Here is a 20,601-nt window from a genome sequence, read left to right as displayed (position 1 = left end):
TATAACTTTTAGAGGGTATTTCTCCCTATTTTCCAAAACAAGACAAATTTTCTCAGGCTCGTAATTTTTCAATCAATCAATCAATCAATCAATCAATTTATTGATACTAAAAGAAAAAAACTATTTCAAAAGTAAAGCGGTTACTAGGCCCAAGAAGCTTTGCTCGTAATGGAAATGCTTGTTTAGTATTGACGAGTAATACTAAATGAAACTTATATATTTAAAATCAGCATAAAAATCTGATTCTTTTGGTGTATCTATTAGTATCAAAATTCCTTTTTTTTAGAGTTTCGTTTGCGATTGAGCCGGGTCGCTCCTTACTACATTTCGTTACCACGAACTGTTTGATCAGGCAAAGCAATATTTTGTAATCGTACGAGCGATAGTCTAAACAGGCCTACCCACCTCAAAGTGGTATGAGGGCAAAATTATTAAACAGAGCTACATTTGGTTAAAAAAGGAAAGAAATGGCGAATGTTTATTTAATTTCAATACTTTTGATTCTTTCTTTCTTTTTGTCCAGCTTTAGCCATACTGATATTTCTAGATTTTTTTTTCTTGTACTAAGCGGCTTATAGCTAAGAGCGGGCGAAAGGTATAAATTTGAAGTTTTGTTTGAGCATGGGGATCGTAAAACTGAGGGGAAATTTTCTTGAAGACCGCAAAACTTACTCCGATTTTTTTTTCTGGCCTGCTAATATCATAAAAATTGAACCAAAAAGAAATTATAGTACTTTAAAAATTAACTTCTTGGGTGTCCTTTTAAGTTAGACTCGTTTAGACAACAAATTATCCCTTTCAGACATGAGACTGACATTTGCTCCCTTCTTGGTTTTTAAGGATTACCTCCGGAAAATTTAGTTTCGAAATTCTGAATTCATATTTTCTTTTAATTAGACTTCGGATTTTGGTTGCGTTCTCCGAAGTTCCGTATGCATATGAAGCGAAGGCCTAGAACTAGAGGGAAACAGGTCCTGCTGTTGTCCGGCGTGTAGGTGGGCGGAACAGAGAAGATTTTTTGGTATTTTGTTCTTTAACTATCTAACAGATGGAGTTGAGTGGTCCCTACCAAACTTCATGAGAATTAAAAGCTAGTACCTATTTTGTGCCTTTCGAGTGTGTGGATATAATTCAACCTCTACCCAAGGAAGTCACTCAATCCTTGTCACCTTGAATCTACCAGAAGCAGTTTTTAGATCTCTGTCACAATTCTTGGGAAATAAAAGCTTGTGTCCTAGTTATGCCTTTCGGGGATTGGGACCTTAAATAAGCTCTTAGGGAGGAGGCAATGGGTTCTCTACTTGTCATTATTGTATCTAAAAAAATGTTGCTGGATCTCAATCATGCCTTTCAGAGGCAATTCTGAATCCGACTTCTTCGGGGGTCGCATTTTCCAGAGCATTCTGGTTTTCTCTATTGTGTCGTCTACCAAAATTGGCTGCTGGTGAGAAATAAGAGGAACCTAATAGTCTTTAGACGGTCCGTGCGTCATCCAACCTCTTGGGTGAATGGGCTTTAAAAAGTCCAACCGACTTTTGGGAAAGAAGTGCGTAAGGGATTGCACTCATTCCATCTTCTAAAGCTAGTCATCAAATTAGTCGTTTGTTGAAAGTGAACTCTAATTCTTTTGTATGTCTTTTCTGGGTGAGGCCAGGTCCTACCACCTGTATTAAAATTCGTTCTAAAATCTCGATCAAAATTGGTCTGAAGAAACATCCTATTATAACTTGTGGAGATCTACACTTGATCTGAAGTCTCTGAATGAAGATTATCAATCAAATCTAATGGGAAGTATAAGTTAGGATAGTAATTTTGTCTTTTGAGAATGTGTCTCCGATCCAACCACGGGGGGGGGGGCTGCTAGAATGTTGTGATCAGCAAATATACACAAAAAAAGATCAACCCAATTGAAACTATGTGGGAGGTAAAAGCTAATGTCTTCGTTTTACTTTTTGAGTGTTTGGACACAATCCGACCTCTGCAAGAATAAGGATCCTTATACCCTTGCCCGTAACATTTTGACCAGTAAAGAATGTCGGTTGTAAATTGAAATTGGCCTAACTCTATCTTAATTCTAACTCTCTAATGGCTAGGAAGGCAGCCTAAATCTTTGTCTTCAAGGCTTATTCCAGAAGGGATCGTCGGTTGTCATCCAAACTTACTGAGAGATAAGGGCTAGTATCTAGTGGGTAGTAGAAGTTAGTGCCTCAGTTGTTCCTTCTGGAACGCCAGGTCTGTTGTGACCTTTCCAGAGGAAATGGGTCCTTGTCTGTGTTTCCACTACCTCAAAAGTTATCACAGAACAAAATTAAGTTCTCCGAAATCCACCTGAAAGTTAGCCTCCTTAAATACAAGGAAGTTGACACGAAACACAAATTTTTAATTTCTATTAAATTTAGCTTTTGAGGATATTTCAGAGAACCCCTCTTCATTTTGAGCAAATTTTGGGAATATTGGAAGCACTGGCCTTATGTTCTTGTCAACGGCGTATCTACCCGTTGGGAATTTCAGGTCCTAGCCGAAGCTGATAATAATTTTGAACTAGGGTTCTAACTTCGCCTCTTGGATGGATGGGCGGCTCTGGCTCTCTGCATTGTAGAGGATCCCTAAAATTCTTAGTGAAAGGACGTGCACTAAAAGAGGTTGTAGGATATGGCCCAAACTTGTAAAAAAAAAGTAGGATCATGAGTTCAGATTAAGTCTTTTGAGGACTCGTCCATGATCACAAAGTCTTTGGGTGGGGGGGGGCATCTTTTCCATGTAATACGGAATATTCTCATCTAAGTTTGTCATTAATATTCTGAAATTGAACTGGATGAGAAGTAATTAGTATTTCTAATTTCATACTATTTTTGGGGTGGAACGCAATGTTGAAGAAATGGGGAGGGAAATTGGTAATTTAAGTCAAAATAGTTGCCAGAACTAAGATTCTTATCATGTGACAATCATCGTATTCAGACTGTTTCATTCTAGCCAAATATGAAGAGGGATACCAGCCTGCGTCATACTTTTGTCTTTTGGGATACTGGGTCCAAACCGGCCTTGGGGGGGAGGGGGTGAGGTGTACTTAAATTGTAGTCAGCAGGATATTTACCAAAAAAGATCTTCTAATATCCACAAACCGAGTTACAAGTAACTGAAGATGTCTTACTTATGTCTTTGGGAAGGAGGAAGGCTGTCCCTAAAATATGTCGTTATGCTCCTAAATCTCACTTATGTAGAAAGAAAGGGTGGAAATATGTCTGGTTTTGAAATGTCTAATTTTCAGTCAAATCGCTGGGCTGATAGAATTCATTCAACTAGGCCTAGAGCTAGAGCTAAACCTAGGTCTAGAGCTAGCTATGACTTTTAGTGTCCTTACTCGATTTAACATCTGTAAACGAATACCTTCATTCTTGTCAATTGCTTCCATCAGATGAGCTTATTAGATCTCAATCAAATTTGGTACGTGTTGACAGCTAGTGTTTTAATTGTGCCTTTAGGGAGTTTGAGTCATATCCTATAGTCGTGTAGTTTTTTCGTTTAGAATTTTAATTGGAGATATTGGGGATTTAGAATTAGGATTTTTTTCTTAAAATTTAAATTGGAATGAGAATTAGATTAGAATTTTTATAGGATTTATATTTCTTATTTTTTAAAGTTATCTTTTAGAAGTTTATTGGAGCTTTTGGGTGCTACTTAGTTTTTTGGTATAGGTTCCTATAAGGGGAACTATAGGAACTATAAGTTCCTGGTCTTTGCATCTTTAACATACTGTTTTACATACGGTCTGTAACCGCTTGAAATCGTCAAGGCCATCACACTAGGTAATCATAACTAGTATAAAGAGGATGAATTAATTGTTAAAGTCAGCTTTTAGTGTATGTGTTGTATTGTTGCTTGGTGCAAATTAACAAAAGAGTTATACGCTTGAGACATAGCCACATGACCGGAAATCAAATGTGTCTTTGCTGCTATACCAGGGGATCATGTCACTTTTCAACTAAAGTTCAGTTCTAGTAAATTGTAACTATCCTAAGAAGACACAAACGATGGGTCGGAAGCAACAACAAAAGTAGGAAAACTAAGCATATTTTTTAAAAACGCAGCGAACCTTTCTGTCGGAGCTATTACTCGTAGGCTGATACCTGGACATTATACGGTAGATGATGGATATTAGGAGAGCTATGCAGGTTTAGACATACAGATTATTGTTTGTTAGTTTCAATTAAACCGTGAAAAACTTCCATAACCCCTCTTAAAAAACAGCATGTAAGTCTATGCTCGTTTTCGTCATAAAATGCTCGTATTTTCACTATAGTAGTAATACTTTCCTTGTTTAGCCAAAATGTTATTATTGGTGGGCCGTATATGGCTCATGTTTGACCTTAAAATTCTTTGGGATACTTGAAAATTGGATGCCATGTATATAAAGAGGTAGCACTGACTAAATTTTAGTAACTCTTACTCAGAGCATTAGTATATATACGAATAGTAGCGAACAGTTCCTTCAAAAATGCCATCATTGCACGCTGAATGGGAAGATCACAGTACGTCAGCAATAGTTTTCCCATAAGTCGGTCGCAATGCGCTAAAAATTTGTCATTGTGTATGCATCGATAGGCGGACTCATGAAGAGAGGTCTAGATTCCAGTACTGAAATAGCTTTCATGGTGTCAACATCTAAACTAATCGGATTATTTTTCATTTTCACAGACCTGATAGTCTGAGGTATGAATTTTAATCCCACTTGCTAGATCTCGCAGTATTTGGCAAAATACCAGTTTTAATTAAAACTTGTGTGACGGTTTATCAAGGTGTCAACATCTATTGATTTTACATATTTGATATTCTGTGGACTTAAATTGAATGTAAGGAGAGAGGGAGAGGAAAGAAAAAGAAACGAGAGGAAGGAGGAGTGAGTTAAGTTAGCCAGTTCTGAAGTTTGAAATGAGCAAGTTCAAGAAAGGGGACTTGGCGTTGGCAAAATTTAGAAATTACCCGCTTTGGCCAGTAAGAATTGTAGACGTTAACACCCAATCAGAAAAAGCATCAAAGTTTCTAGTTTTCTGTTATGGATCCCATGATCTTCAGACAGTCTTAGAAGTAAATTTAGTTCTCTATGCGGAAAAGTCTAAAGAAGCATCACATAAAACTGAACGGAGCGTGAATAAGGCATTTCAGGAGCTGGAGATTTTCCCGGATATCTACTTACAGTATTTAAAAAAAGCTCCCTCCGCTCAAACTGGCTCAAATTCTGAAAAATCATCGGTAGCTGTTCTTGTTGAAAAGTTAGTCTCTACAGAACAAGAGTTAGCACAAACAAAGCAAAATATGCTCAAGGATATCGGGAAATTGGTCACAGAAAAGGTAGCACAAAAAAATAGTATCAACCCAGTTACTGCTGAACAGATAATATCCCAAGTTTATGATGGATTATCAGTCGAATATAATGGTAAATTTGATAAAATTGGCAAAGTACTTAAGGGGTTAAGAGCTCAAATAGAGTCGCTGGAAAATCGTATTGCAAAAATGGAAGATAGACTTGACGAGTATCAACAAGAAGCTCAGCTTGATTCCCTTGTATTCGTAGGGGTCAAACAGGCCCCTGGTGTTGACCTTAAAGTAACAATGCACAATATAATAAAGGACAAAATGGGCTTGAGTGCTCTTATGAGTGATCAAATTCTTTCTATGCAACGTTTTCGCTTACCCAACCCTACAGCTCAGATTAGTGATGAAAGTCGAGTTGCCCCTGTGATTGTCAAATTTTCTAATAAAGATGTTGCGCATACTGTCTTTAAAGCGAAGTCTAAGCTAGCGAAATCTGGTGTTTTTGTGAATGAATATCTCACGAAGCAGCGCAAGATTATCCTGGACAGTGCTAGAGATAAGTTCGGAGCAAAGAACGTTTGGTCGGACCAAGGCCGTATTTTTGCTCGCCTACCAGGTGAAGCTTCTTCTAGGAGGCTTAGGAAGGTTGAAGACACCTTCTAGATTAATATCTTATTTTATTTCTCGTTTGTAGTATTTATTTGTTTATTGTTTTGTCTTCGTTTGTTTGATCTTTTCTTTTTTGTGAGTTATCTTGCTTATCTTCTTTTACCATTGTTTTGCTTATGATTCGTCTTGTTGGCCACTCTCCCCCCCCCCCCTATGGAGAACCCATTTTTTTTTTTTTTTTTTTTTTTTTTTTTTTTTTTTTTTTTTTTTTTTTTTTTTTTTCATTATTATTCCACCTGTCCCCGTATTGCAAAAAAAAAATTATTCATATAGGTTAACTATGCGTTTATAATGATTCGCAAACTGATTATTTACGTACTATATGTCTGATCAGTTGAATGGCATGAATCGGTTGCGAAAATTTGAATCTGACCCTTTTCGACTGAATGATATACTTCGCGATGGAATAGCAAATGATTATTTTGCAATTGATTTTGATTGCCAAAGATTGAGTAAATATATTCCAGTTACGTCGTCGTCATGGGAAAAAAGTGAGAATTTTCTTAGTGTATGCCATTGGAATTGTCATCTAACTACAAGTTATAATGATATCTTGCATTTGCTAGATCTGTCTAATAGCTATTTTGATGTTATTGGTTTTTGCGAGACTTTTTTGACTTCTGAGCATTTTCTGCCTTCATTTCAATTTCCAGGTTACCAATTATTTGTGAAAAACCGTGAGCTGATGGCAAGGGGAGGTCTAGCATTCCTTGTAAAAAATGGGATATTTTGCCGTCAAAGGGGGGATGTTGATGTTTGGATAGAGGGTAAGGTTGAATCGTTTACTCTTGAACTGGCTATTGATTCAAAAAAACTTATTGTAAGTGAGGTTTATAAACCACCAAGTGCTCGTTTGGAGGATTTCACGGAAGGATTTGAGGTATTAATGAGAGCTGCGGTATCTAGCAAGTTAAATTTTATTTGTATGGGAGATTTTAATTTTGATTTGTATGATTTACATGCTATTAATCTTGATTTTTTAAATTTGATGGTTTCAAATGATTTATTTCCCCTTGTTGGGGTCCCGACACGTATAACTAGTCATTCAGCAACTATAATAGATAACATTTTTGTTAGTTCGAAGTACCTGAAATCTAGTGCTGCTGATGTTCTGGTATTCCCATGTTCGGATCATCTCCCAGTTGTAGCTTCTGTGCCACTAGTAATTGCCAAAGAGAAAAAGGCAGAAAAAAAGCAAATGCGGCAATTAAGGAAGCAGAATATGGAAAACCTTGCTGAGGAACTTAGTAAGGTTTCATGGAAACCAGTTTTTGATGAGACAGAAGATGCATCCCATGCATTTGATATGTTTATGAATATTCTCCAGCCGATATATGATAAAACATGTCCACTAAAAGTGTTGAGAAATACAAGGGAATCACCGAGAAAGCCGTGGGTTACATCAGAACTTATTCAGATGATTAAGAAGAGGAATCTACTGTATCAGTCATTTTTAGATTGCCAAAGTGCTGATATGTTTGAAGAGTTCAAAAAAATAAGAAATCAAGTGAATACATTACGAAGATCTTGTGTCAAGAGTTATTATGAATTGAAACTTGGGGAAACAAAGGGGGACTCAAGGGGAACATGGAAGGTTTTGAGAGAAGTGTTGGGTAGTGACAAGAAGAAAAATACACCAACTTCACTAATTGTGGATGGAAAAGTCTATGAAGGCAAGCAGAGCATTGTGAATCACTTTGGTGCCTACTTCTCGACGATTGGTGAAGTGGTTCAAAAGCAAGACCAGCCACTGAGTCAAGGAACAAGTGAGGAAGCTTTCATTGATGATAGAGGCCTGGGACTAATAATGGAGGCTGAAGAAACGAATATGCAGGAGTTGAAAGAAATTGTAAATAGTATTAAGTCCAACTCTTCAGGTAGTGACGGTATAAGCCTTAAGACATTCAAGCTTATTATGGTTTATCTCCTACCATGCCTTGTTTACATGATTAATTTATCACTGAAATCGGGAGAATTCCCGCAAAAGCTTAAAGAGGCGCGAGTGATTCCTCTTCACAAAAGTGGCTCAAAGACTGATCTGACTAACTGGAGACCGATTTCTCTACTGTCGGTGTTCTCGAAAATGTATGAAAAAGTTATGCATAAAAAGCTTTATGCACATTTAACAAAACATGGTTTTTTAAGTGATAGCCAGTTCGGATTCAGGAAAGGACATTCTACTGTTCATGCTATGCAGCATTTTCTTGATTTTCTGAATACATCAATGGAAAATGGTGAAATGACTTTATCGGTTTTTATAGATTTTAAAAAAGCGTTTGACACGGTTGATTTTAAAATTTTAATTGATAGGCTAAGGTCACTTGGAGTCACAGGTAGTATTTTAAAGTGGTTTGAATCTTATTTGATAGGGAGGTCGATACGTGTATGTTTTGATGATGTTATATCTAATAAATTTTTTATAAGTTGTGGTGTTCCGCAAGGTTCTGTTTTGGGTCCCTTACTATATCTTGTATATGTAGATACTATGCGGTTTTATGTTCCGGGTGTTGTTAATACTTCTTTCGCTGATGACACGGTATTTTCAGCTGCTGCAAGAAATGCTGATGATCTTGTGGAGAAAATTAATCAAGCTTTAAGTCATCTTTTAATTTTTACAAAGATTAGCCGTTTATCAGTGAATGTTTTAAAAACTCATTTTATATTATTTAGTAGGAAAGGAAGTCCAGTTGATTTAAATGGAAAAATATTTCTTTGTAATAGGCCATTGAAACAAGTAGCTGTGGTGAGATACCTTGGTTTCCAGCTTGATCAAAATCTGAATTGGAAAGCACATGGTGATCAGGTGGCAGCTAGGGTATCTAGAGGGCTTGGATTGATTCGGCGTCTGAGAAATCAGTTACCTCATTCTGCCCTTTTAACTCTTTATCATTCTATTGTCATGCCTTATATTTCTTATGGTTGTGTGATATGGGCTGGTGGATTTTATACAAATTTTAAACGTGTTCAGGTTTTACAAAATAAAGTTATTAGACTACTAGAAAATTATGTCCATGGTGAAAATGATACAGTTAATTGCTATAGGAAACTTATGATCTTTAATGTTAGCCAACTTTATGATTATCAACTTGCTATATTTGTATTTCAGAGTATTTATGGTTTGTCCCCTGAAATTTTTCGTCAAATGTTTATAAGGAATTCTTCATACCACAGTTATGAGACTAGAAATATGGATGATTTGGTATATGAGTGTCGCAGCTCTCAGAGGGGAAGTTTTGGTCCCAAGTTTGCTGGACCAGTAGTGTGGAATTCTTTACCAATGAGTATAAGGTTATCTGAAAATGTTAGCCAGTTTAAGAGTAGACTGAAGAATCACCTTCTGAGTAGAAAATAAATAAACAATTTAAATTGGATGGCTTATTGATTTGTTTTTTTTTTTAAGTGTTGTTTTTTTTTTTTTTTTTTTTTTTTTTTTTTTTTTTTTTTTTTTTTTTTTTTTTTTTTCTTATTCTTTGTTTTCCTGTTGTTTTCTTGTTCCCAATTTTTTTTTGTTTCATTTTGTTTATTTGTTTTTTTTTTTTTTTTTTTTTATTCTTTGTTTTCCTGTTGTTTTCTTGTTCCCAATTTTTTTTGTTTCATTTTTTTTTTTTTTTTTTTTTTTTTTTTTTTTTTTTTTTTTTTTTTTTTTTTTTTTTTTTGTTATTGTTGTTGGTATTGGTGCTCATTAATGTTTATCAGCCACTACTAACAAGTCTCTGACTTTCTAAAGTGGCTGATGTGGTTTGTTTTGTATATTGATGATATGTATAATAAAAGTGTCTCTCTCTCAAGATTGATATGTCTCAAAAATCTTTAATGGAGAGTATCGAACTTTTCGCCACTGTTCACATATATACTTGTGCTATGCTTTTACTTCAGCGTAAGTGATTAGAGTAGGGCTGTTTTGTTATTAGGTAAGAGAGTCGTCAGGATATCATCATAATCACAAAACCCACAAAAACACTCGTCTGCATACCAGCCACCGTATTTGGTATTGAAGAAGTGGGCGAGGTAGACTTCTGTATAATATAAATATACTCTTGTTGGTAAAAGTGTCCTCAAAATTGGTAAAAGTGTCCTCAAAATGTACCTTTTATTATGAAAAATAAACAGTTAATAGCAGATAAGTAAATAACAGAAAGTAAATAAACAGATAAGTAAATAGATGTTTTGATGTAATGAGCTATTTTTCCAGGCAACCCCTGCACTGTCAAACCTTCGTCGTTACCAGCAGAGTAGGAAGTTGCGACCCAAGTCTGTCGTTGACACCCTAAACCACACTGGTTCTTCAGATGGTGCCGCTAGCTCTGTTAACTCTATCGAACCAGGTAAGTCCCGCTGCAGATAGCCTCACTTACAATAGACTAGTTAATGGTAGTCCAAAAAGGGAAATACTTTAGAAGTGATAAAAAAAAGCTTCATAAAGTGTTTTTCTTCTCCAAATCAACTAAAAGGAAAAAAAGGCTGTTGCCAGGAAGAATCAGAACTTTGCCATATCAAAAAATCGTAGTGTCGTGTAACCATAAACGTTAATCCCTGATCAGTAAAAAAGTATGCCAAGATTGTCCCACGCTTTTATGTTTAACCTTAAAATTTTCAGTTTTCTGGTTACCAGGAAAAAAAATGTTTTTGTTTCTGGTGCGTTTGGAGATACAAGTGTTCAAAGAGTTTTTGTTGTTGTTTTTCTTTTACTCTTTTGGTCTCTATCAAACACTTGTTCATTTATTGAAAAACCTATTATATAGTAAGTACTGCACACGGCCGAAAAGAGAATAAATAAGATGGAGAAAAGAAAGCAAAACTTACTTAAAGACAAACAACAAGTTTTGTACGCAACGGAAATAAAGGATTAAAAATGAAAAAGAAAATAGCCGACCTCATAATAAACAAATGAAACTGCACTTTCAAAAGCAGCAGATTATAGTAGATACATGTAGATGGTATTATGGTATTATGGATGGTATTTATGGTATTATGGTAGTAGATGGTATTATATCCAAGTTCTCGGTTCTGAACTGTAGGCGGTGTACTAATAGAGGATACCAGGGATAATCGGTGCTAATGCCAGGGATAATAATTGTTTAAATAAAAAAGGGCCAGCAACTTTTTTGTTATATTTTGCAAAAGCCTCAGAGATTGCTAGTAACAGGTCTGTACTTACCATTTGTGAATTATTGGGTGTTTCTCTTCCAAGGTGTTAGACGTAGTAAAAATTTTTGCGAAAAACATAGAATGAATGATCATTATGATTTTGTAAGGATTTTTCGAAATGGGACAAAATGTAAGATACACCAAAGGGCTACTGCATTGTAGAAGCAAGCTAATAGATGACGATCAGAAAAGTATTCGCATGTGACAATAGAGGCATAAGATACTGGAATTCAACGGTTGGGATCCTCAATGAGATGTGATCTCGTGTGTTGTAGGGAGAACCTGATGAAAAAGCCAAATAAACTATTTGATCGGCAGGTTGAACTTCTGAGCTAGTTGAATATCTTTGACTTAAAACCTTTAGGTATTCGCACAACCTGATCCAATGAGCAGGTTGAACGTTTTTATGCTAAAATAAAGCCCAACCTTAGGGTATTCGTCTTGAGGGATTGCAGAAATTTTACTGATCCGCTTCAACTGATGACTGAGATTCAAGATGTCACTTGTGTAGTATTCTAATGCGTGTAACACCCTGTTTACTGAATGGTATATTCTACTATCATGGAAGAATGCTGTTGATCATGAGCCTCCAGCTCAAAGTTACTAAACAAATCGAGCGAGGGAACTACACCTTCCCCCCTTTAAGACAAGTACGAGCTTCCTCCGGCAAATGGGAGGCATGCTCTTGTGGAAGTTTTAGGTTGATAAATGGTCCTGAAACCATTGCCGTGATTGTGGGAACGATATACAGGCTCAAGCTATGCTTGCCACTTTTAAGAAGCACTGTAGCCTATATAAGTGAATCAAATGCACATTTTAGCCAGCAAAAACTGAACTTTTGCTTACCTGACTCAGCATCGAAAGATTATTTGCTACCCCATTAAGTGTAGTAGGATATAAAAATAGAAAATTTCATATTGCTTTCTAGCAATGAAGATACTAATTTTGTAGTAACAAATGTCACTTGTAAAGCTTCATGCCAAGATCACATCTACCCTTCCTTCAAATAACAAATAGCTTACAGCATACTTGACTTGATCTCAACAAACCTTGCAGACTTCTATGATGTACTGCGGTCCCTAGGAACCCTCCAGAATTCAAATCATTTCATAATCTTCTGGGAAGCAAATTCAGCAATATCCAAAACCAAACGAATGAAAACTACTATACGACCACTAACAAGAGATCTGATTTTTACGTTCAGTCGCTGGATCGGCAGCTACGAATTTGATGACATATGCTCAGAGCACGACATCAACTTCAAAGTCAGTAAGCTAAATAGCCTACTTCAGGAGAAATTCCATGCTTTTTTCCCGACTAAAGTCTTCACCGTTACAGATACTGATAAATCACTGATCACAAGTGACCTCAAGGAGTTAATTAAGGAGAGTCAATTAAGACTCATTGCCCTGTGGTGGCGCAGTGGGTTTGACCTTAGCTTGGTAATACGGGACCCAGAGATCGAATCATGCTGCAGTAATGCACTGCAGGGCCGACGCAGGGACCTTAGTAGTCAAGAAGCGTCGTTAATCTGATACAATACAATTAAGACTCACTGCCGCGTTCACAGCAATGGTAATTCAGTTGTTTTAGCAAAGTTACTAAAAACAATGTTGTCAAACTGAACAGGTGAGCGGAGAGACAATATTTGAAGGACAAAATCATGCCCTTGCTTACAATAGATCCACACAAATGGCAATCGTCAGTAAAAAGACTTGCTGGTAAAACGGCACCCTGTGACTTAAGGGATGGCTGGCGTCTACCACCCCCAGGCGATTACCACTCCAGGAAAATACCCCCCTGAAGAAAATAACCCCCCCCCCGGGGGAAAATGAGGCTTTCCAAATTTGAGAATTTTATTTGAGTTTTTTTAAGTTACCGTGGGTGGAAGGAAGTTTGGTACAAATGCATTATGCGCCATTCACTCAAGTTTACGCTGTGTAAAACTCGAGAACAAACCGGTTTTTTCGTTAATTTCTTCGTTACTTTAGAACAAAATTTGGGCAAGGATTTGCACATTAGGGGAGGGGGGAGGGTAAAGTATAGTGGGTCTGCTTGCAAAGTGTGTTAGGTACAATTGTTCTGCGAATTATGAACTAAGAATTGTTTTCCGACTTCAAATTGTCCAAATACTTTACCCCCTCCCCTCATGTGCAAATATATAGCCCAAAATGTATTTTTCCATATATTCTGTCACTTGTCTTTGCCTTGTCTCGTGCTAATCTGAAAGAAACTAACGAATAAACTGGTTTGTTCCCGAGTTTTATACAGCGTAAACTTGAGTGAAGTACCAAAATAACTTCCCTCGACGGAAATTAAAAAAAAAACAAACAAAAATCAAATAAAGTCTCGAATTTAGAAAGCCTTATTTTCCAGAGGGGGGGGGGGTACTTACCGAGGGAGTAACCGCCGGGGTGGGGGAAGGGAAAGAATGCCTAGAACCGATTTATGAGTATTGAAAGAGGATGGTACCTTTTTATCGGCTGCGGAAGTGAACTCCTTTTTTGCTGGCATCTGTACCACCTTCCCGTCAATCACCAGTCTAGAAACCGAGTCTTTTATTACTGAAGCAGAAATTGATAATGTATGTGAAATTTTCGAGTTTGTGGTTTACAAGGAACTTCAGAAGCTGAATAAGGACTGTGCGTCCTAACCTAGTGAGCTTCCTTTAAAGTTGTTACGTGAACTAGCTATTTTCCTTGGCAAGCCTATCTCCTCCATTATTAATCAGTGTTTCCAAGAGCAAGTGTTCCCTAGTGCTTGGAAGAGAGTGTATGTTCGCGTCATGCCCAAAGTGAAGGGTCCCAAATCTTGCGACTAATTCTGACCTATCTCAATAACCCCGAACCTGTCTAAGGTGGCAGAAATATTTATATACCGCGAGCTGATGTCACAGGTTTCTCCCTCTCTTGACCCATAAAAGGATGCTTGAAAGGAGGCAGCAAAACTGTTTACTTAGTGAGAAAGTATCACTTGTTGTCGAGTGGCTTGATCGAGCAAATTTGATTGTCGAGCTTCTCCTAGTGGATTGCCGAAAAGCCTTTGACCTTATTCGCCATTTCATTGCTTTGGCAAATTTATTTGCGATGGGTTCACACAAGCGTATTCTCCTTTTTGTGATCGACGTTTTGCAAGACTGTTTCCAGTTCGTCTACAGTCTTTTCCCTGGTGACATCAGCTCCGAATGAACTGAGCTCATGTGTGGTGCTCCACAAGGAACGAAACTTGCAGCGCTGTTGTTTTTTTGGCTGTTAAAAACTTTGTCCTTTCTGAGTTTGAGGACAAATTTAAGTATGTAGACGACTTGTCAGTTCTTCTGAAATATCTCATTGAAAACTCCGAGGCAGTTCCCCAATTCAGTGATGCAATAATGAGCAATAATTAGCGCTGACTGCTCGTTTAGTACTCATGTTGATGCAATCACTGAAAAGGCTAATGGTGCGATGCGTACCCTTATCTTACTACGTCGTTTCGGTTTTTCAGTGTCCCAACTTAAGACGGCTTATCTTACATACATCCGACCAATGCTCAAGTATGCTTATCCTGTATGGGACCTTCAAATCAACAACCCGAGTTACCTAAGAGATCAACTTGAGTAACTGCAAAAAAGAGTTTTTTTCAAAATTATTCTTTCAGACGCAAATGTAAGTTATGAATCGGCATTAACTGTCATACAACTACCGTCCCTTCACGAACGTCGTTTGGGATTTATCTGCAAATTTGGCCAATTTTCCTCTTAGCAGTAAAAAACACAGAGATTCTACCACCAGTTTTCAGGAATAAAATAAACACAAGGTTGGCTTACTAAGGGACACTGGAATTGCCTACTCAAAGAAAAAACCATTCTGCCAATTCGTTCGTTCCTTTTTACAAGTCAATGTTTATTAAGTTATAGTCTCGTGTTTCTTCTTTTTTCTAGTTTTCGTTGTAAGTACTAGCGCTATTTAGTTGGAATCTTTATTCTAAACTATAATTGCTTGTATAAATAAAACCATTCTACTAGCTGCTAAAAAGTTGACCTAGGATTGGTCTGATTTCCTCTCTGTTTCTCCGGTCACAGAGCCTTCCAAGGGGAGGGGCTGCGCCATTTTGTTTATTTTGTGAAAATACATTATTTTAATAAAATATAAATATATATATTATTTTTTAACCCTGATTTAAATCTCTAAACAGACAGATTGAAATAATAGCGTTTAAATGTAAAACTATTAGACTTGTCTTGGGCGCTTTTTTACACTGATATCATAAAGATTAAGAAAGGCAACAAATTTATTCCTGGTCAAAGACATTAAAATATCTGAAAGCCAACCTTCCTCATCTCTATTCAGAATTCTATCCATTGAAAGTGCTAGATTCTGACACTGAAAGGAAAAATAGTCACTTCTTTCTTCTTCAGAGAAAGTATTATACAGTATTATGTCTTTCCTCGTGTTCAAGATATTCTTCCTTTTTCTTTCCCATATATGGCAAAACTCTGAAGAGTTTTATGGCTTTTTGGTGCTTTTTTTTTGGGGGGGGGGGGGCTAAAGTCTGGATCGATATTCTTGTGTACCCTATTTAAAAATTATTTCCGTTCTCTGGTACACATTGAATAAGTCCAATTTTTTAATTGCACTTCATTTCAAGTTCCAAATTCAAATTTCTATTTTTGTTATTTACAAATAAACAAAAAACAACACTCCCCTGGAGATAAACTTATGAGGTGAAAGTCCAGGCAACTACTCACCTATTAAATCAAAAATTCAAATAATATTATTATAAATGAATCAAAATAAATAACCTATGAAATAAACAATAAGTAGATAATGAAAAATAATAATGATACGATTTATAAAAATATAAATAAGAATAATAATAATAATCCAATCTCCATCACTACTCAATCCTTAACTCATCTCTCCGACAAACTGCCTTCCAAGCTCCACTTTACCCCCCTGCCCATCATACCTGCCCAGCTCACCCTTCCTCTCGTAACCATCTTTGCTACACTAAATTTGTTGTTGAACTGTTCATGAACTAATAGTCGTTATAGGTATTCCAGGCTGTTTATCCTATGAACAATTGAAGTGTAGAATTAATTGAGCAGTTTTTTCTTGATTTGTTTTTCTTACTCAGTCTTTGTTACTATTTGATTGCGTAATAGGACGAAGTTAAAAGTAGGTTTCAAGATGGACTTTATACTGTATCTGAGATTGACTTTATAATCAAAATTCTTCACAAAAAAAATCAAAATGATTACTGCTTTTGATCGTAATAAAGATAAATAATTTTATATACTTTGTATCTTTAAATCCAGTATTATAAAAAATCGTCATCATGTTTTCTTAGAGTCGTCTGGGTTGAACCAGTATTTGGCTGTGACTACACCAGCCGTCATTTCGGCCGAATCTGTGGCAGAGTCAGCCGGAATGTCCGAAAGTTATGATGATCTAAGTTCAGTCCTAGAGTCACTCAAATCTGATACGCTGCGATCAGGAAGCTCGACACCATTTGGCTCATGGTCAGGCTCACCAGTGAGGTCTTTGCCGACATCACCAACTGTTCATTGTAATCAGTCTTTACCCCCTCTGTTGCTTTTTATGGGCGGCTCGTTTGTTAAGCATTGCTGCATTGTCACCTTTTTGCTCCCTATTTTCTCAAATATTTACTAGTCTAAATATTTCGTTAAGATATAACGCTCACTAAATTAAATAAGAATTAAATGAAAAGACGAAGAACAGTAACTAATAGAATTAAAAAGCTTGAGAAATATGTAATCTAGTATTTGAAATAGTTGCCAAATATTTTAGCATATCTAGAGAGCTTGAAACGCTTGTCTTCTTTGGTTCTTGGTCTTGCTCGCCAGAGAGATATCTTCCAACGTTGACAACTGTTCAGCGTCACCAACCTTCCTGCCTATGTTGTTTTGGGTGTCAGGGTATTATTATATTGTCTTCTTTTTCTCCTTTCCTCAAATCGGGTGAATCTTTTCGATTTTGATAGCTTCGTTACAGTATACTTTTTAGTTATGTTAGATTAAATAGGAGAAAAATAGTAATTAATAGAAAAATGATCTTGCTCGCCAAAAGTAAATCTGCCAACATCGTCAACTGTTCGTTGTAATTAATTTTTAGTTCCTCTGTTGCTTTTTAACGGCGGTTCGTTTGTTATGCATTGTTGCATTGTCTCCCCTCCCTTCTTTTTTTGAAAAAAAAATGGTGAATGTTTTCCATTCTAAATGCTTCGATGCAATAGATTTCTTATTAAAATGAAATTAAATAGAAATAAAAAAATAGATGATAAACAAAAATAGTGATTAAAAGACAAAAAAAAGATCTTGAAATAGGAGTGAACTAGTATTAAAGTAAATGAGGGCTCATGGGGATGCAGATTTTCATCTTTGGCTCTCGCTCTTGCTCACCAGGAGGATTCCAACGACCATTCCCAACTGTTCATTATAGCCATTTTACCCTCATGTGCAATATTTGGATAGTAGGCTATGTGACAAGCATGTTTGTTTCCTCTTGACACCTTCAAAACTTGATGAATAGTTCTCATAGCTGAACATTGTAATTTGAACCATAAGCCATCATCTAAATGCTGATTAATTGATCGTTTATGCTGATAGAAATATGTTTGATACATACACATACGCGGAAATGCTTCATGGGAGGAAGTAAATTCTTTGAAATAGACAACACAGGCCAAGTAGTTAAAACATGGATTGGAGAGAGATAGGGATCGTAAAAGTCAAGATGAGTAGACACCTCCTTGCTTGTGTGTCTTGTTTGATAGCTTATGTTTTATTTTTGCTTGACCTATCGTGAATATATTTTGTAACTGCTTAATCTCTCGCTTGCATGGGATTTTATCTACGATGTAGTTTACTTTACTGGCCTCCTAGATGTAAAAAAGGTGTATCTTTTCTTTATTTTCTTTCTTTTTTATTCTTTAGATACATCCGTAAGCCAATGGACCTTATTCTTTTGTAAAATAGCTATTTAGAAATTATATAGGTTCCTTTAGTGTCATGGTGGGATTGATCTCTGTTGGTTAATGCATGACCAGGAGTTAAAACTCAGCTCTAGCAACCTGTTGCAGGACACATAATTTTATTCAGGTTATAAGATGATGTGAAAGCGCCTCTATAATAATTCAAATAAGAAGAGAAGAATTTTAGGAATTTTAATTCAATGCAAAATGCTTGTGAAGTGGTCATCGCTGATCGCCAGAACTTCTTGAGAACTCTTATGCTGACAAGGCTAGTTTAGGAGAAATTTAGTTATGGTTTTCTATATTGTTAATAGCTAATTGGCAGCTGAACATTTTTCTGCAATATTTTGCTTCTCATTTTATAGTCATTGCAGGGCTAAATGTCATTTAAATTATAAGTTAATTATTTTCATAGAATAAACACTGGAGAAAAGTAACAACACATATTTAGGTGGTTTTTTTCTGTTGTACCATTCGCCAGGCAAAAAGATTGGACTGTTGTTATTTGTTTCTTTTAAATAATCAAATAAAGACCCCCCCCCCCCTCTGCCCTACGATATGAAAATTAGCATTATTCAGCTTGTTAGTAAAATGACAAGTTGATACACCCTCACACGCAAAATTTGCCTGACCTGCACAATGGGCAAAACCCTCCTTTAAATTTGAAATTTGGTTTCTACCATAAAATAATAAGATGCCACTAAATCTCCGTAGTTAGGGTGACTTCATGGTTTAAAAAAATATTCTGTATAAATCAATTAGCACGTCTTCTATATCAGTAGTATCCCTCTATGCACTACAAGAAGATTCCTATCCATTACTTCTATCATCCTTAGCTTAAGATAATGAAGAAGGTTTAACGACGATTTCTCTAATTCTGCCATCTACTAACCAAAGTCATAGATGGAGTTATTGTTAACTACATTTATAGATAGTGAAATGTTTTCTTTTCCAGCGGTACATCATTTAGCTTCTAAGCAGTTTTCCATTGATTCTATCAAATTTCTGTCCGACATATGAATCGAACGTGAGACCCATGATTTCACATGGTAAAAGAATGACATGTTACTCGACTGAGCCAAAAAGTCATTGAAGATATTATGTCCTTAGAAATGCACTCTAGGAAATCAATATATTGTTTCTGGGACGCCAGCCAGCTGATGTTAAGCGTCACAATATCCTAACTAGTTATTTGCAAAATCGATTTCTTAATTAGATTTTAGGCAAGTGTTATCAGTGATCTGTTTCCGGGTGCCTCTTTTTGGCATCATTCCGAGAATATGCATACCACGGTGATTTGAGATACTTCTCCAAAATATTGTAGTGACTAAAACCGGCCATGTATCATTACTGTAATGTAATGGTCCTGAGCACATTGGTTTTCCATTACCGTCCTTGCTTATGAGTTTGGGCCCCATATTCCCATCTAGGATCAAACGCCCCCAACCAAGGCCCTAAATCTCCATCCAAGGCCCCAATGTCTTTTCCCCGATTGTATGTCCCCCAACCATTTTCTTGTTTTCTTCACGTCTTAAAATCACATTTAAGTTCGTAGCAATACATTCTAAGACAAAAAATGAATTGTTTCTGGGACGCTGGCCAATTGATGTTAGGCGTCACAGTATCGTAATAAGTTAAATGTGCAATCTATTTTATTAATTGGAGTTGGATAATTGGTAAATGCTACTAGTGATTTGGTTCTGGGCACCTTTTTGGCATCATTCCAAGACTAAGCAAACCGGTTTTCGAGAATTTCAAGAATAACACATTATCTGGTATTGCGTGATCATTCGTGTTGTCGGTGAAGTAATACAATGAAAACAAGCGGGCCCATATCATGATTCCATGATTTCCGAGAATTTCGTGGTATGTTTCCGAGAATTTCAAGAGTGATACGTTATCTGGTATTGCGTAATCATTCATGTTCTCGATTAAACTATACAATTAACACAGGTGGCCCATATCCTCATTTCCGAGAATTTCGTGGCATGTTTCCAAGAATTTCAAGAGTGATGTGCAATGTTTCCTCTCTTTTCTATTTCAATAGTTTATTGGAGACCCAAACACCTATAAGCAAAAGTAACAATAAGCATAAGCAAACAAAGCACTATAGCAAGCAAAGCTGGGTGCAAACATAATTAAAATAAGCAAAACATTTCATCTTCTTTCTTTTCACGATTTATTTTTGTTTCGACTTCAAACGCTTGCAATACTGATTTGGACGATCAATGCTGAGGTACAGCCGTTTGACTGGCTTCACGACGCGACCCGAGGTGGTGATCCGGATCTGTGATGTGCTGGCGAGGGGCTGTGTGCTGCCGCCCGTTGCGGTGGTGTCCTGTTCCACTTGCTGATTTGTTATAGTTACAGGACTACTGCCTGGTTGGCTGTAAAGACTGGAATCGTCGGTCAGAGTTGGCAAGGGGTTTGGGAGTACGGCCCTTGTGGTTGGGGTGGATCTAGTAGGAGCTTGAACTTGCAGAGGTGCGCTACTCTTGT

At 36.7% G+C, this 20,601-nt stretch overlaps 1 protein-coding gene across 1 annotated transcript in view; it reads left to right on the top strand.

The window, feature by feature from the left end:
- Nucleotides 1-20,601, top strand: part of LOC136035061 (F-actin-uncapping protein LRRC16A-like) — a gene marked incomplete in the record, with an annotated part of 202,446 nt that overhangs the window by 129,452 nt on the left and 52,393 nt on the right. The window contains 2 exon segments of the mRNA XM_065716658.1: nucleotides 10,175-10,307; nucleotides 16,459-16,677. Of these exon segments, the coding sequence (XP_065572730.1) occupies nucleotides 10,175-10,307; nucleotides 16,459-16,677 (352 nt within the window).

The sequence above is a fragment of the Artemia franciscana genome, chromosome 13 (assembly GCF_032884065.1).
Source record: "Artemia franciscana chromosome 13, ASM3288406v1, whole genome shotgun sequence".
Lineage (NCBI taxonomy): Eukaryota > Metazoa > Arthropoda > Branchiopoda > Anostraca > Artemiidae > Artemia > Artemia franciscana.
Note: the sequence above shows the minus strand (reverse complement) of the source record. Positions and strands in the feature narration are given on the sequence as shown.